We start from the raw sequence: 15,731 nt of genomic DNA on the forward strand, positions 1-15,731 counted from the left end.
CCAGAGTATTGATGTTCCTGAGGGGTCAGCACTTACAGCTGTCCCTAGGGAGAACACCTATACACTGATTTAGGAATACTGTGAAACCCACATGAGCTTCTTGCAGTGGAAGCTGAAGGAAAGGAGCAGAGGAGCAATTGCAGATGCTGCTGGTCAGGAGAGAAGAGAAAAACTCTTCCCCAGCTTTTTATGTAGCTCAGCCACTCAGCTGGTGGTTGCAGCTTTTGAGCTCTTTCAGTCTCAAGGAGAAGCAAAGAAAGCCCCATCACCCTGGAGTCCCAAAGCAGGCTGTCCTCCCCCTCCATGGGCACTGACTCCCTCCTCTCCTGCCTTTGTCTTCCAGGTCCTGAAAGGCTGCAAGAAGCTGAACCTGTCAGTCCATTCAGTGGGTCGCATCCCGGGGGGCTATGTCACCAACCACATCTACACCTGGGTGGACCCCCAGGGCCGCAGTGTGTCCCCCCCCGTGGGGCTGCCCCACCACCAGCACAGCTCCCTCCGCAAGGACAGCGAGAAGAGGAGCCACCTCCAGCTCCTGCAAGAGGGGGATGAGAAAAAGGTGAGCAAAAGGCATCAGCCCCATGTTGTGTTCAGGAGGACTTGTGAATTTGGAGAGCTGGATCTCAGAGTGTGTTACTGCCCTTCTTTTATTTTAGATCTTTCCTCAGGTGTTTCCCTGAGGCTTTCTTGGGTCTCCTGGCAGTTTTTTCTAAGTGGAAAAAAACCAAAACCCAACACAAAACAAATCAATTTTTCTCTTCTAAAAATGCTATAGAATAAAAGTGATGATTTTCCTTTTCTGGAGAGGATCCTGAGCAGTGCTGCGCAGAAAGCCCTGGGCAATGAAGAAGGAGCAGGGAAGGGAAGAGTTTTCATAGGGATACCCAGGGGAGTTGGTGGGTCTGGCCAGTGGTGGCCACTGCAGCAGGACCTGGATCTGGGGCCTGTGACAGAAAGAAAAGCATCTCAGCAAGTAACTTCCAGCTGTGCCTGCCCTCCTTTGAAACAGGCAATATTGGAAGTGAAGCTACCAGAAGAGTTGTTCAAGCTGCAATGTCTGATTTGGGGGATTTAGTGTTTCTTGTCCTTCACACTCCCCATGCCCAAGCAGATCTGGAGATTTGTAGAAGCAGAGAAATAGTGCTCAGGTGCCCTTGCAGACTCTGTTCCCTCTCTTGGTGGTGATGGATGGGGGAACCTCTTCATCCAGTACAAGCAGGACATGGTGTTGCCTCACCAGAGTTTGTGGAATTTCCAAGTCCTGTCATGCAAGTGAGTGAGGCACTTGCTTCCCAAAATCACAGAGCTGCTTGAAGCCTCAACAATATTTCCATCCTCTTGCCTGGAGGTTGCTGTGGCTTTCCCCAGCACTTTGATTGTGTGCCCCAAATGTCCTCAGCTCCACCTGGAAAGGCTGCAGAGGGATCAGTAAAGCAGAGGAAAAAAAAAAAAAAGTCTAATAGAGAGCAAAGGAGTTTGCTGATGAAATATTCATGTGGGCCACCAGGGAGAAGGGCCTGTTATTTTTACTTCTAGGAGAAGAGAAAAGCTGCTAGCTTGCTGGTGTCCCCCACCCCCTACCACTCAGTGTCACCTTGATACAGCTGGCAGACACTCTGTGAAGCTGTGGGTAGGAGATGTTTCTCTGCACATCATTCCTTTACTCCTTGCTATGTATCAACATGAAATACCTAAAACCCTGCAGATGTGTGCATCCTGAGCCCTGCGTGGCCCTAGGCACCCCCTTCCCATCACTCCCTGGGGAAGTGCACCTGTAATTTCAGGTGCCTTGGCTGTCTCTGGACAGCTTGGCTGTCTCATGGGCTGAGAACCAGCCCAAAGCTCCCTCCTCTGCTGACCAGGGGGGTGGTGGAGTCACCATCCCTGGGTGTGTTTCAGGGTCATTTAGATGTGGTGTTGGGGGATGTGGTTTAGGGGAGAACTCTGTAGATAGGGATGATGGTTGGACTCAATCCCAAGGGTCTTTTCCAACCTGAAAGATTCTATGATTCTGGTCCTGAGCACCTCAGGGCTGGTTCTCAGGGGCTTGCAGAAGTAAATGAATCCAACTGAACTTTGCAAGAGAGCTTTAATTACCATAGCTTAATCTGCTTTGGAAGGGAATGAAGCCAAGCCGAATGAAGGCCACGTTAAACTTTGAAGAGCATCCATGAGTGAGCAGAGCCTGACCTGGTGGTAGATTTGAGAGGGGTTATTTGGTGTGAGTGCCTGTGCCATTTGTCTGAACGTGCTTCAGGGCATCCATTAGCCCAGTGACTTTGTCCTGGCTTACTGTACACCACTGAGGGATGAAAACACACCCCAGAACATGGAAACAGCCTGCCTCTGTTTTTTTCTTTTTTCCACCAATTTGTGTATGTACCTATATATATATTTAACTGCTCCAAGTGGAGATATTCTGTTCATAAGTATCATGCAAATAAATGGGACATATCCCTGGTTAATTCAACCCAGTCAGCCAGAATTGCCAGGTACCCCCGAGGGCTATCTGATTTCTGGATTGTTTTACATTCCGAGGGAAGGGCTGGGGTTTAGTTGGTTGGTGTGTGTCCCCCCCCCCACCTTTTCTCTCTCCTAATTCTAATCGATCTGAATGGCCTGGAATACATATGCAAAAGCTTTCAAACAAGCCCTGGTCAGGGGAAGTCCATCGGAGATCCAGGTTGTGAACGATCCAGGTTGTGAACGATCCAGGTTGTTAATGCCTTGGTAGAGCTCAGCAAGCCTGGAGTCCAGGTAATGTTTCCAGGTTAAATTCAAGGTGGGTGGAAGCACCCTCCATCCATCAGGCAACAAGAGGTACCCTATCTGGCTGCCTTTCCCACCAGCACCTCTGCCCTGGGTGTGTGGCAGAGTTGAACAAGTTTGCTGATCTGCAGACAGGAGCATTCATTACCTGAAGGCTGGAAACAGAACCCACAGGGGCTGGTCTGGGTGGGATCGTGTAACCCAACCGGTTGGAGGAGGAGGGACCTGGCTGTGGGTGTGATGGAGGTGTGTGGGATAGGTGTGTTTCCTGCAGGAAGGGCAGCCCTCCCTGGAGTTATAATCAGTGGATTCAGTCTTTCTCAGGGTGAAGCAGCCAGTGATAATGGTGGTCAGCAACAAGCCCTGCATTTGGGCTTGCACTAGTGCAAAGTTCTGGTGAAATGTTCCCAGAGCTGCCCATCTCCACGACAGGGACAGGAGCAGCTCACAGCCCCCCAGAACCATCCCAGCAGGGATGTAACCTTGCTGGAAAGATGGGACCTGTAGTCACCTTGTGCTTCAGAGCAGGTCTGAGTTTTATAGTAAGTCCAGGGTTAAGTCCCTCAGACTTCACAAGAGCAAGGACCATTTGTGCTGGGAACTGTCATTGATGTACTTATGGGATCAACAGCTTATTTCATTAAAAGCACTTCAGAAACCATCAAGCAGCAAAAACTGAGCTGGGAGGAAGATGAACTGTGCAAAATGCTCTGGAAGTGTCAGGCTGCTAATTCACTGAGAAATGCCATTTCATCAGCTGAAGCATTGCTCTGATTTGCTTATTGTCAGGGGAGTGGCTCACTCCTTTAAACTTTTGGTGCAGCAGAAGAAAGTAAATAGATGTCAGGAGGGGAGTGTGAATGTCTCCTTGCCTTCAGGCGGTTCTGTATTAAAAAGTAGCTGTAATTATTATGAAAACAGAAGAAAATGAGATACCTGTGATAACATTGAATGGCTTGAATGTTATCAACACTAATGGTAACTATTTGAGCATGAAGATAAGAAATGCAGGGGACATAAGGATTTCTTTGTTAGATTGTAATCATATTTACAGTGTGTAGTGGTACAGCTCCCCACACCTCTCCCTGTTTGCTTGTTCTGACCTTGCTGGGATTTGCTTTGATTTGCAGACTTTACAGACTACTTGGGGGTCTACTCCCTGCTTGCTTGCAGGCTTCCTGTGGTGACTGGAGTACGTGACCTGAGCCACTGGTCCCCCAGTTCCCTGGGATTGAAAGCATCCTTCTGCCTTGGGCAGTCTGTAGTCCCAGCAGGCTTGCCCAAAAAAGTCCCTTGGGTCACCTTACCCTGTGAGCATTCTGAGCTGTGAGCATCACCCAGGCACAAGGCTTCCTTGGTGAGGAAGAGCCCTGCAAGGGGCTCCTGAAGTGTTGTTTTGTGTGTTTGATAGCAGTAATGACATGGAGATAGCTGCCAGCATTGGGTGAAGCCTTCTCAGCTGCTCAGGCAGCTGTTGTGCTGAATGGTACTGATGCAGAGCAATTCTTGTCTGAAAGTGCTTTTTCTAATGGTAAAATTCAATCTGTCAACAGGTAATTTCATAAACCCAAGAGAAAGGAAATCCCATACAAGAACTGACTGGGAGCAAAAGCCTTGCTGCTGGTGGTGTATTTTTTCCTTCCTTTCCTGCTCCAGGAGGCAGCAGGTGTTTCAGCATTACAATTGAGATGAAAATTAGGGCCTTGATGTTCCAAATGCTTCTGAGTTGGCAGACACAGGAGTAGCCTGGGGCTGGACACAGCCTTGGTGCAGTGGAAGGGAGAAGATGGGGATTGCAGCACCTGTGCTACCACAGGCTGGGGAATGGCTGGCCCTTCCCAGCAAGGGGCAGGGGAGTTACTTTGCTTGGATGTCCTCAGTTTCCCTCCCAGAATAGTTGTTCTTCTGCAGAGCCTTGCTTGCTGTCCCTGGTTTAGAATGGTGTTAAGAGAGCTTTGCATTTAGCAGCTTGGAGTGATCCTGGCTCTCCCTGATGCTCTGAGCTTCAGCCTGGCAGCAGAACAGGGGGAATGTTGGGGAGGGAGGAAACATCAAGCAGAAATGTAAGCAAAATGCACTCTTCTGGGACAAGACTGGCACAGAAGTGTTAATCATGTGTACAAACATGGTTACCCTGAATGGAAAAGCCCAAGGAGAAGGACTTGGTCCAGGAAGTAGTCAGGATCAAATCACAGTGTTGGGAACCACTGGAAACCCCATCCTGGTCAGAGTGGAGGTGGTTAAATCCCTCCTTGGACAGCACAGCCTGGCTTCTGCTTCACCCTCATCTCACAGGCTCCCTCCTGACCCACAGCCATGCCTTCAGGAGGATGTTTGGGGTGCTTGGGGCAGTGCCAACCCTACCCAAGCCCAGGACAGGCTCTGGAGGCAGGATGCCCTCGGGGAGCTGTGCAGAACAGTTTCCCCTCTTATCCCTAAGCCCTGAACACGGGGTGACTCAGCCTTGGCTTCATCCCGGCGATCAGCTTCGCTGCCTTTGGCTCCTGAAGGCTTTTTCCCTGCTCCTGCTTCCTCTCTCCCCAGCCTGATCGCGCTGAGCTCCTGCCTGCCAGCACAACCCTGATTCCTCAGCTCTTCCCTCCCTCTGCAGGGTGGCAACAAACACAAAGCTCCCCCCGGGATGGTTTTTCCTCCGACCCCCGCTGCTGCCTCCAGGGTCTGTTGCCGTTTCCCTAGGCTTTATTTGGAGAGGAATTAATTGATGAAGAAATGCAACAATCACCCAACTTCCCGGCACTGCCAGCAGCGACAGATTTTCAAGTGATGCTTGGGGGTTTTGGGTTTTGTTTTGTTTTGGTTTTTTTCCTCCGCAGCTGGGGAGCTGCAGGAAGATCTTTCAGAACTGTCTTGCTGGGGGCTGTGTTTGTTGCTTTCTGCTTCTTCAAGGCTCGGTTTGCCTGGGACCTGTGTAAACAAAGCAGCTCACACAGCAGCACCTCGGGTTTATATGGAGAGGGGAGTATCTCTTACTCGATCTGCAGATACCGGGGTGGGGAGAGCATCTTCTCAGCTTACCAGATCGTCGAGATAGTGTTAGAGGGGAATGGAAATGCCTTGATACGGAACTACCCCTGGGGTGGGAGGTCCAGTGAAGGGCTGGCCCCTAGATTTGCTGTTTAGAGACTCATACAGAGGGGATGTTGCCATTACCAGTCTGTTTGGACCCTGATCTGTAGTTACATGTACTTTCCTGTATTTCTACTACTTGTGTTTTTCCCACAGTTGGGGAATTTTTGAAAGCTATGGCCCCGGTGTGGTGGAAAATTAGAGTAGAAGGGAAACCCTGAATCATAGAATTTTCAGGGTTGGAAGGGACCTTTCAGATCCAGTTCCAACCCCCCCTGCCATGGGCAGGGACACCTCCCACCAGATCAGATTGCTCAGAGCCGCATCCAGCCTGGCCTTAAAAACTTCCAGGGATGGGGCAGTGAAGTGTTCTATAAAGTAATCATTTTGTGTCCAGAGTGATCAAGCTGCCCTTGATTTTGACAGCTGTGTGGCTACAATGCCCACTCTCTAGCCTGAAGCATGAAGGTCCTTTTATGGTTCCTTTATAATGCTTCAATCCCAGAACTGTTTCCAGCACTTTAAAGCAGGGGAACAACTAACCCAGGCAAGGTGGGTTTTGTGCAGCCCCAGCCAAGGATGCTGGCACAGGGAGTTAATGCCCTGTGCTGCTCACCCTTCCCATGGTGCAGCCCTTCCTGGGGTGTGAGGGCAGCAGAACCCCTCTGCTGGCACCGTGGCCATGGGGTCACCTAAAACACAGGTGATGAGGCATTAATGCAGTCAGCAGCCAGCTGTGGTACCAGTATAAAAAAGCAGGAGCTGTTTTGGCACCTGTGCCTTAAAGTAAAAAATTTTGCAGTCCTTAGCTAGGTTTATGTCCTGCTGCTGATTCCTGTCTTGCTGCTGCGTGGCCACCAAGATAGAAAATGGGTTTTCAATAGCAGCTTCTCTAAAGCTGGGCTGAATTCCCTGCGTGGTGCTGTGTCCTCTAGAAAGGCAGGTTAATTAGTGACTTGAAGCTGGGAAGGACTTTTCCATCCAAGGAAACATTCAACCTTTTGATTTGACTGCCATGAGTTTAAAATATAAAAGCCATTCACAAAGAGTCTGTTTCTGGTGGTTTCTATCAGTGTGAAACACATTTTGACTTTTTCTCACTTGTCTTTATTCCTGCTGTCTGCTTTTTTTGAGAATTTACTTAAAACTTGGGACAAAAGCAAAAGGAAAAAAGCCAAAACAGAAACCTGGAGTTGTTAATTTAGAAAATGTCATGCAGTGAGTGAACAAAGGCCATTTTAAATTGAGAGTCCTCAAGGGAGCTAAACACAGGCTTACTCCTTCACACTGAATTCTCACCTGAACGTGGCTGTGCATCAGTCCCTCTGAGTGCGAGAGGTTGGAAGAAGGCAGATGGGAAGCTTGGCTGATAGCTTTGCCCTACCTTGCAAAATCAGCCCTGTGGCCAGCTGTCCAGGTAGAGATCTGGGGAAAATATTCAGCATCTGTTGCAGTGTGTGCTGGCCATTCTGGGCAGGATAGATGGAAAATCTGTCCTAGCATTGTTAATGAGAGCTAATTAGGCATGTGGCTGTCCTGAGGAGTCCTGAGTGCCTTCTGTGCTCTGGTCCTGCAAAGCTGCTGTCTGCACAGAGCAGTGGCTGCTGCAGGGGTGATGGGTGGGCAGGGGAGGGGGGTCAGGAGAAACCAGGGCTGTGTTGGGGTCTTCCCCTACTTGTATCCTGTGCCTTTATGGTGTTTGTTGTTTCTTCTCTGTATAGGTAAAGGCACCCTGGCAATCGCCTCTGCATAGGAGAAGGGCAGAGGACTGGAGCTGGGCTGTTTCCCAGTCTGGCGGATGTGATAATTGCTGTGTAATGATATGTTTGCACAGGGCACTGGCAGGCAGAGGGGAAATTTGCAGCCAGTGCTGACTGGCACTGCTCCATCAGTGCCCATGGGGCTTTTGGGGGGGAAGATTTCTCTCAGTTGAGCATCTATCCCTGAGATGCACCTGTAAATGGACAGAGCTGCCAGTGTCCCTGCTGGGTACAGCTACCCCATGTCCCAGCTGGCTGTGTGTCCTATCTCTCCTTTCACCTGCATTTTTCCCTCCTCGTGTTTCTGGGGATGGCAAAACAGGAACCAAGTCACCTCTGATGCTGCTTTGTCCCCCCGGTGATACCTGGGGCTGGTGTCCTGGGAGGTGCAGGGAGCCTCAGCGTCCTGTCCTTCAGCCAAGGAGCCAAACAGCAGCTCTGCCTGGACCCTGAGGGTATTTGCCATAAACTGGAATGAAACTGCTTTTTCAGTTGATGGTTTTAACTGCTAATGCAGGAGAAGGGTAAGGGCAGTGTCCAGCAGAACTCTGGCATCCCCTTGTCTGCCTGGCACCTTGGCAGGAGTCCAACCCACAGAAAGGTCCCTCAGCCTTTGCCTAAGCTGTCTTCCCTTTCCTGAGGCCCAGACCTCTCCTGAAATAACATTGCTTGCTCCACTTGAGGCATTAACCTCCTTCTGTGCCAGTGCTTCTGGATTTGTCACCTGGAATCCTGCATGTCATCCCTTCTTTCTCTCTTCATCCAAGTTTTCCTTTCAAAGAGCCACACTTCCACACACCGTCAGTGTGATCTTCCCTCTCCCTCTACTTGAGTTATTGAAAAGCAGGGAAAACCAACACAAACCAAAAGCATGGATGTTGCATGTTTGCCATGCTTTGCTGGAGATGCCCCCCGTGGGAGATGTGTCCTGTTTGCCCCTGCTCTGCACTGCTGCAGTGGGGAGGAGGTGTCAGTGGGTCCGAGCTCTGTCTGGTTGTCCAGAGGAACCAGCAGAAGGGGATTTTTTTCCCAGGGTGTGCGTTAGTCCCTGGGGAACTGATGGGAGAGCTGGTGGAATCAAAAGGGGCTTTGTCCCAGCGTGTGTGCTGCTTCCTGGGGAGCCAGGGGCAGAGCTGGTGGCACCAGGGGGGACATGGTTGCTGTCAGAAGTGTGGAGCTGACTCCTGATTTGGGCAGTGCCCAGACAGAAATGATTGTTCCTCTGCAGGTGAACCTGGTCCTGAATGAAGGGAAATCCCTGGGCCTCATGATCCGAGGAGGGGCAGAATATTCCCTGGGAATCTACATCACCGGTGTGGATAAAGGCTCCGAGGCTGAGAGCACTGGCTTGAAGGTAAGAGTGACCCCAGAGCTGGCTGGGGTGGGGGTTAGGGCTTCATGTGCTGCTGCTGTGGGGCCAGGCCAGCACAGAACTGCTGCTGTTCCTGCCCCTGCCCCTGGCCAAGAGGAGCAATCAGGGAAGAGCTGAGCATTGCATTTCTGGAAATGGATTTTCAGGACAGGTCCTTCAGAGAATTTGGATGCTAAACCTGGAGGGAGGAAGGTGGTTTTGCAGAGGAAAAATGCAGCCTTACAACTTCTGGAGGAGGTTGGGTTTGATTTCTGCCTTAGTGCACCCAGACAGTTGCTTTCTCCCCTTGGAAATGGCCCAGGGATGTTTTTGGTGTAGATAATGGAAGAGTACAGCTGATCTGGCAGGTGAAGAGAGTCACTTTCACCTCCCTGAGCTGGCAAAGAGTTTGCTATTAAAGATCCTGGTCCTGTGCCCTCTCCCTGCATCTTGTACCCAAGCCCATTGTGTTTGAGCTGGTGTTTTGCACAGGGTGCTCTTTGCCTTTGCAGGGAAGGTGTTAAGAGGAGACCAGGCTGGGTCCCTCCTGCAGCACTGTCATGCTCATGGGTCATGTGTAAACAAGCAGGAACAGCAGAAAACCTTTGGGAATAGAGCTGAGCAATCAGCAGCCTTATTTGGTGTGACCCATCAGGCTCCCTCTGTAGTCAAACACGTTCCCATAGAATGCTCTGGAGTTTGGCTGGGCCCCTCTGAGGCTGCTCTGGTCCAGAGTTGGCTACAGTTTTGCTGCAGACCTTTTGTGAAGCAAGATCCTACATCTCTCTCACCCCACACATCACCTCTGAGCTCCTCCAGCCTTCCTGCTGCTCCAGGTCTCAGAACAGGATGGGACCATCTGCTTGTTCATCAGTCCAGCATCCTGGTGAGGGGCAGTGGGAACAGTGCTCTGGGATGTGAGGATTTCAATACAGAATAAGAAGCAGAGGACAGCTTGTTTCTTCCTAAGAGAGATGGAAAAAAAAGGGGGGCCTGGCTTGAGCTGCACTGGGTGTGACACGAGTGACTTTGCTGAGTCACAGGACCTGCGACCTGAAGCTTTCCTGTGCCTGCTGACCCTGTGCCAGAGTGTCAGACTCCGTCTCATCAGCACCAGAAGCCTAGAAGATAAAAAAGCAGGGGAAGAAAGCAAAAGCTGCATTGTTTTCCTGAGGTTCTTTTCTGTTTGTTTTGTGTTCAGTGTTGCTCCAAATCCCTCTCCTTGCTGCACAGGGAAAATTGCTGCTTTTCCTGGCTCAGCCCACCCACTGGTGTGCTCAGCATGGAGAATGTCACACTGCCCACCTGCACACATAGAAGTCACAACATAACACAGGGCTTTATCCCCCCACCTCTGATCTCCTGCCTGCCAGCAGAGCAAGAAAATAACCACATGCAGGCACAAGCACATGGAGCTTTGTGTGCTGCTCCTCCCCAGCCCTTCCAAGCCAGGTCCCCATGCTGTGGCAATTGTTTGCACACCAGAGCTTCTGCTTATTGATTCTTTTCATCCCTTTCCTCACTGTTGTGTTTTCTAGCAACTGATTTGGATGTGCCTGCAGGATGATGCTTTTCAGAATGCCAGGCTGGAGGTGGTTGCAGAGAGGCACAGGCACTTACCACCCTGACTTGTGTATGCTGCAGGTCATGAATTGATAACTTCTTGGAGGTCTGGAGATAAGGAAAGGCCTTTTATGTTCTGCTGGTAGACATGGTCAGGTGTAGGTTGCACCCTCCAGGTGGTGCTGGGAGGGATGTGGCACCATGAGGAAGGAAAAACTGATGGGTAAATGTGGTTTCTAGATAATTTGCTCTCTGAAATAGAAAGCTTGTGGATTTCTTCAGTGTGGGCTCAACCCAGTCTTGCTGGGATGATGGGGAGGATGTATATGCACTGGATACTTCCATGAGTTTTGCTGCTTTCACTGAATTTGTTGGCAGAATGAACTCAAGCAGTTCTGGTAGGCTTTTTATTTTAGGGAAAGCCTTCTTGCACCAATGGCACCAAATTAAAATTTTAAGTAAAATGTTTTGCATTTCTCTTAAATCTCGGTTGAAGGACAAACAACGTGTTGTTGAAAGCCAGTCACTACCAAGGAAGCCTCTTCAGGCCCAAAAACCAAGCTGGTTTTTGCTTGCTACAGAAAGGGTGGATCATGGTCCTGGGAAGTGGGTCCCAGAGCAGATCCATCCCTGCTGATGCTGGTTTGGGTCCCACCAGTCACTCTGCTTCTCCTGGCTCCACGGCCACGCAGCAGAGAGCAGGCTGGATGGCTGCAGCCAGCCAGTAATGAAATATTCATGGCCTTGGCCTTGGCCTTCTTTATGTTTATTCATTCCTGAAACTTCTGACAACGTGGTCTTCAGGCATATTTTAAAATTTGCTGCCCTGGTATAAGTTTTCAGGCTGAAAAAGCAGAGGTTAGCAGTGGGCTGGGAAGGAGGGACGTGAGCCCATCTCGTTTGTTTGCTTCTCCTGTCCTTCCTGCCTCCTGCCTGATGTTTGCAGTGATGCTGAACAGGAGCTGAGCTTGTTCTGCTGGCATTTGTGACTCTGTTCATCCTGATTTCTTCCTTGCTCGTTTTTTTCTGCTGGTGTATTTTGTCAAGATTTTTTTCTTAAGCCAATCCCCTACAACCACCACCTCTCCTTGACCTTTACATCAGAAATAGCAGATTTCAGGTAGCTTGCTTGGAACAAACAACTCAATCTTGAGTTCCCAGCACAAAGGATGAGATAAAAAGAGGCTATCACAATCTCTGTGTATCCATATGTGGGAGAAGGAGAGAAAAACAGGGACTATAAATAGAGAGAGGTGAATGATTTTACATCATCAGTGGCAGTCATGAAGCTGCATCTTGAAAACTGGGCTTGTATTTTGAGGTCTGCACGTAGACAAAGATGCTGAGAAAGAGAAGATAAAAAATAGCTTTGTGACTGCCTGGGAGTCTTGGGAATAAGCTGTACTGTGAGAAATTGAATGAGGAGATGAGTGGTCATGGTAGACAAGATGCAACCTTTCCACTGGAGTGGTCCTTCAAACAATGTCACCTTCATGGGGACAGACAGCTTCAGCTGCTTCTCTTCTGAGAGGCTTCCAGCAACCTCTCTGCAGCAGTGCTGGAACCACTGCCTCCCTCCTTGGATGATTTCATTCCCAGCCTGTGTCTGCTTTGTTCCCTGTATTTGTATTACAAGGTGCTTGGGGAAAAGATCATGTTTTCAGTCAGCACTTGGTCACCACTGTCCCCTTGCCTTGCTCCCAAATCTGTCTCTGATCCTTCCAACAGGCTGTGTTGGGCTCATCTGCCCTGATTTGTTTTCCTCCTGGGGAAGCTGAGCATCTCTTTATTTTTCTACAAGTCTTCATTTGGTTATTTCCAAAGCGATTTATACTTTCTTCCTGCTCATATTTGTAGTTTCTGGGGGTCTGTTTTTGGTAATTATTTGTGCTAGAGTGGTATCTACTTCTCCTGTAGTGGTATCCACGAGTGTAATTTAACCTCTCCGAGCACATTAGGGGCATTAAATAAGATTAGTGCTGTTGCCAAACCATTTGGCATCCTATTAGCCCTGTTATTCCCAGCTCAATTTGATGTCATTTAACATTAACTCATGTTTAAAATCTTTCGCCTATTTTTCTGTCTGTGTGACTGAATTTCTCCCAGAGCCAATTCTGATTATTTTTAAGAGACTTTAGGTGCTCGGAACCCTTGTCTTAATTCCATCAAGTTTCTCTCCACTGCACCTCCCTTTCCCATGTTATTCTCTCTGTCTCTAGAAGGAAGAGCCAAGCTTCTCATCCAGGTGTGTTCTTTCTGAACTCTGCATCTGATCTGCAGTCTGTCACCTTTTGCATATTTGTGTTCAGTCCCTGTATTTCTGGGTGGATTTTTCCCTAGAAAATGAGAATAATCCCATTTTCAGAAGTGGTCAGGTACTCAGCACGTCCTGTTGTGTTCACCCACCATTCCCTGAGCCCAACTGAAAATTTGTTCCTAAAATATCCAGAGCAAGAATTTCTCTGTGTTTTATTACAACTTTTCTTTGTGTGTGCATCTTATTATATTGCTGCTTTTACTCCATGCTGGTTTGGAGCTACTAATACAGCAAATAATTTGCCCAGGTCAACATTTGTTTTCATCAGTGGTTCTTTTGCATCTCTGCAGCCTTCTGTTACCTTCCCAGTTGTCCTTAACTCCACAAAAAATCCTTTCCAGCTCTAATAGGAGCCTATCATCAAGAGAGGCTGATTCGCAGGCATTTGTCCACCAGTTCCCTTATCTGCCCTTCACCAGCAGTTATTTTTGCAAGGCCTTTTTTCTCCCTGCACAAGATGCTCAAGCTTATCAAAGTGTTCTGTTGTTCTCCCCCATCTGCCCCTCTGCCTTTATGAGTTTCATTATGGCTGCAGCATAAGCCAGGGGGGATGTCCAGGTGGACTGGGCTGTGGTTCCTGGGTCAGCTGCTGCCTCCTCGGACCAGCACCTGGCTCCCCATCCTTGCTGATGGATCTCTGGTGCTTTGTGCTGAGCTGGTGGTACTCCTGATGTCCACCTTCACAGAAGCAAAGTTCTGTGTAGTGCTGGGGGAAGTTTGGGTGACAGCAGAGTCGCAACCCAGACTGGTTAATCACAGCTTCCCACTGGAATAAACCTGGAAAACCAATCCCAGACCTCTGAGGCTTCCTTCACCCAGTGACAGAATGAGATGGGCTGAGCTGAAAGGATCATATTGACTCCCCATGCTATTATTTTAAGACTCAGAAATTCTCCTCCCCTCCCTCTTTTCTCCTCTCCTCCAAGAGGGAGGGGAGTTCTGGAATGTCTCACCCTGCTGGCATCTCAGCCTGGAGCAAACCCAAAGGGGAACAGAAGCCTGTGGTTAAGCAGAGATGGAAAGAGCAGCTTCTAAGAGGTGGCTCGTCAGAAACAGGGTGAATTTGGACATGGGACTGAGGCGGTGGGGCACTGAATGTCCCAGAAGCAAAAAAACTTGGGATGAAAGGAGAAACGGCAGCTGTGGGGAAAGCTCCTGCTTGTAGCAAAGGCCCCGGCCACAGAAGGAAAGCTCTCCGGACCAGCTGGAGAGGAAATAGGAGGAGAGGAGAGATGAAATCCAGCTGTCCCTGATCCCACAGTTTACAGAGTGTGGTGAGACATTCCAGTTGAAGCCTCCCTGCTCCACACAGAGATCTGAGGGTCAGGGCTTCTGCAGATGATGGTTCCTGGCCTCCCAGATCAGAAGGAAGGATGGAGGCTGGAGGTCTTGATTTTCTTTGGGGGTTCTTTTAACCAGAATGATCCAGAACTGGTTAATGGAGGATTCTGGGCAGCCTGCTCACAGCCTGGTCCTTTAGTGGCTGTCGGCACGAGTTCTTGGTCTCCAGCCATTTGCACTTGGACCCTCTCCCTTGTTTTCTTGGTTCCTCCCACTTTTGTGTCCCTTGTCTTGTGGTGGCTTAGACTGAGCAGCTCCTTCCTGGTGGGAGTGGAAGGCATCATCTTAGCAGGAAAACCCTCATGGCCTGCCAGGCTCACCCCATCGTGACTTGGCAGGTAGGAGACCAGATCCTGGAGGTGAACGGCAGGAGCTTCCTCAGCATCCCCCACGATGAGGCTGTGAAGCTGCTCAAGTCTTCTCGCCACCTCATCATGACAGTGAAGGACATTGGGAGGCTGCCCCACGCCCGCACCACCGTGGATGAGACCAGGTGGATAGCAAGCTCCCAGATTGGGGACACCCTCATCAGCTCCACAGGGTAGGTGCTTGGTACACCCCAGGTGAGCTTGTTTTGTGTGGGTCTGACAAGTTCAGAGTCCTCAGAGTTCCCACACATGGCCAGGGTGGGTGTGCAGCCCCAGCACCTGAAGGGTGGCAGTCTGATGCACCACGAGGTGCATGGGCAGGGATGGCAGGACCCACACTGCTCAGGTGTGTGGCTCCAATATCTGGTGCTTAAAAGACAACATCTCAGTCTGTGGTGATGGACAAAATGCTGCTGCCCCTCCCCTATTCTCTCAGGCCAGAAGCTTTCAGCTTGCAGGCACAGAGTGGAAAGTTCCTAGAAGATCCCATGAGTTGGGAGTGCTCAGCACCAGCTACAGCTTCTCCATGCTGTATCTCTGTACACATCTCTGGTGGGAGACTCGAGATCAAAGCATCTAGCAGGAATCATAAAACCACAGACTGGTTTGGGTCAGCTTTGATGAGTGATGGGCACGTGGTTCTTGATCCTAACTGATCTTCTCCCTCCTTGCAGGGCAGTGGGTGACCATGCTGTGGAGGCAACAGCCAGGGTAAGAGATGTCAGGCCCTCTTGATGCCTCCAGGGAAAAAAAAAATCAGCATTATTGGCTCTTATTCTCCATGGGAGGGAGGGCTTTGTGGTCAGCCCTCTCCATCCCTGGTGACAAGGCTGCTCTGTGCTGTCTTCTCCAAACACCACCCTGCAAAGCATCTTTCTTTCAAATGGAGAAGCAGCAGTGAGGTTTCACAGGTGGCCCTCACTGATAAGAGCTTTGTGTTGGCAAAAAGTACCCCCAGCCCCAACTCCTCTGGGTGTTCCTAGGACAGGTCCTGTCTGGGGCCATATCCCAACACTGACTGTGCCAGCACTGCCAGGGAGGGGAGCAGCAAGGATCTCCTCTTAGGAAAAAGCCCTTCATCTGCAGCCAGCCACATCTCTCCCTGGGGCTACTTTGGTGGGCAGTGGCTCTTGCTTCACCAGGGTTTGCTGTGAGCTTGCTGCAGGATCCAAAGT

General features: G+C 49.9%; 1 protein-coding gene across 3 annotated transcripts in view; it reads left to right on the forward strand.

The window, feature by feature from the left end:
* The window catches only part of WHRN (whirlin), a 35,632-nt gene that overhangs the window by 10,995 nt on the left and 8,906 nt on the right, over positions 1 to 15,731 (forward strand). For all 3 annotated transcript variants that reach the window (XM_071766020.1, XM_071766021.1, XM_071766022.1), the window contains exons 2-5: positions 344 to 559; positions 8,845 to 8,970; positions 14,527 to 14,729; positions 15,231 to 15,267. In XM_071766020.1, the coding sequence (XP_071622121.1) occupies positions 344 to 559; positions 8,845 to 8,970; positions 14,527 to 14,729; positions 15,231 to 15,267 (582 nt within the window). The remainder of the gene's footprint in view (positions 1 to 343; positions 560 to 8,844; positions 8,971 to 14,526; positions 14,730 to 15,230; positions 15,268 to 15,731) is intronic.

This window comes from Heliangelus exortis, chromosome 22, assembly GCF_036169615.1.
Source record: "Heliangelus exortis chromosome 22, bHelExo1.hap1, whole genome shotgun sequence".
Classification (NCBI taxonomy): domain Eukaryota; kingdom Metazoa; phylum Chordata; class Aves; order Apodiformes; family Trochilidae; genus Heliangelus; species Heliangelus exortis.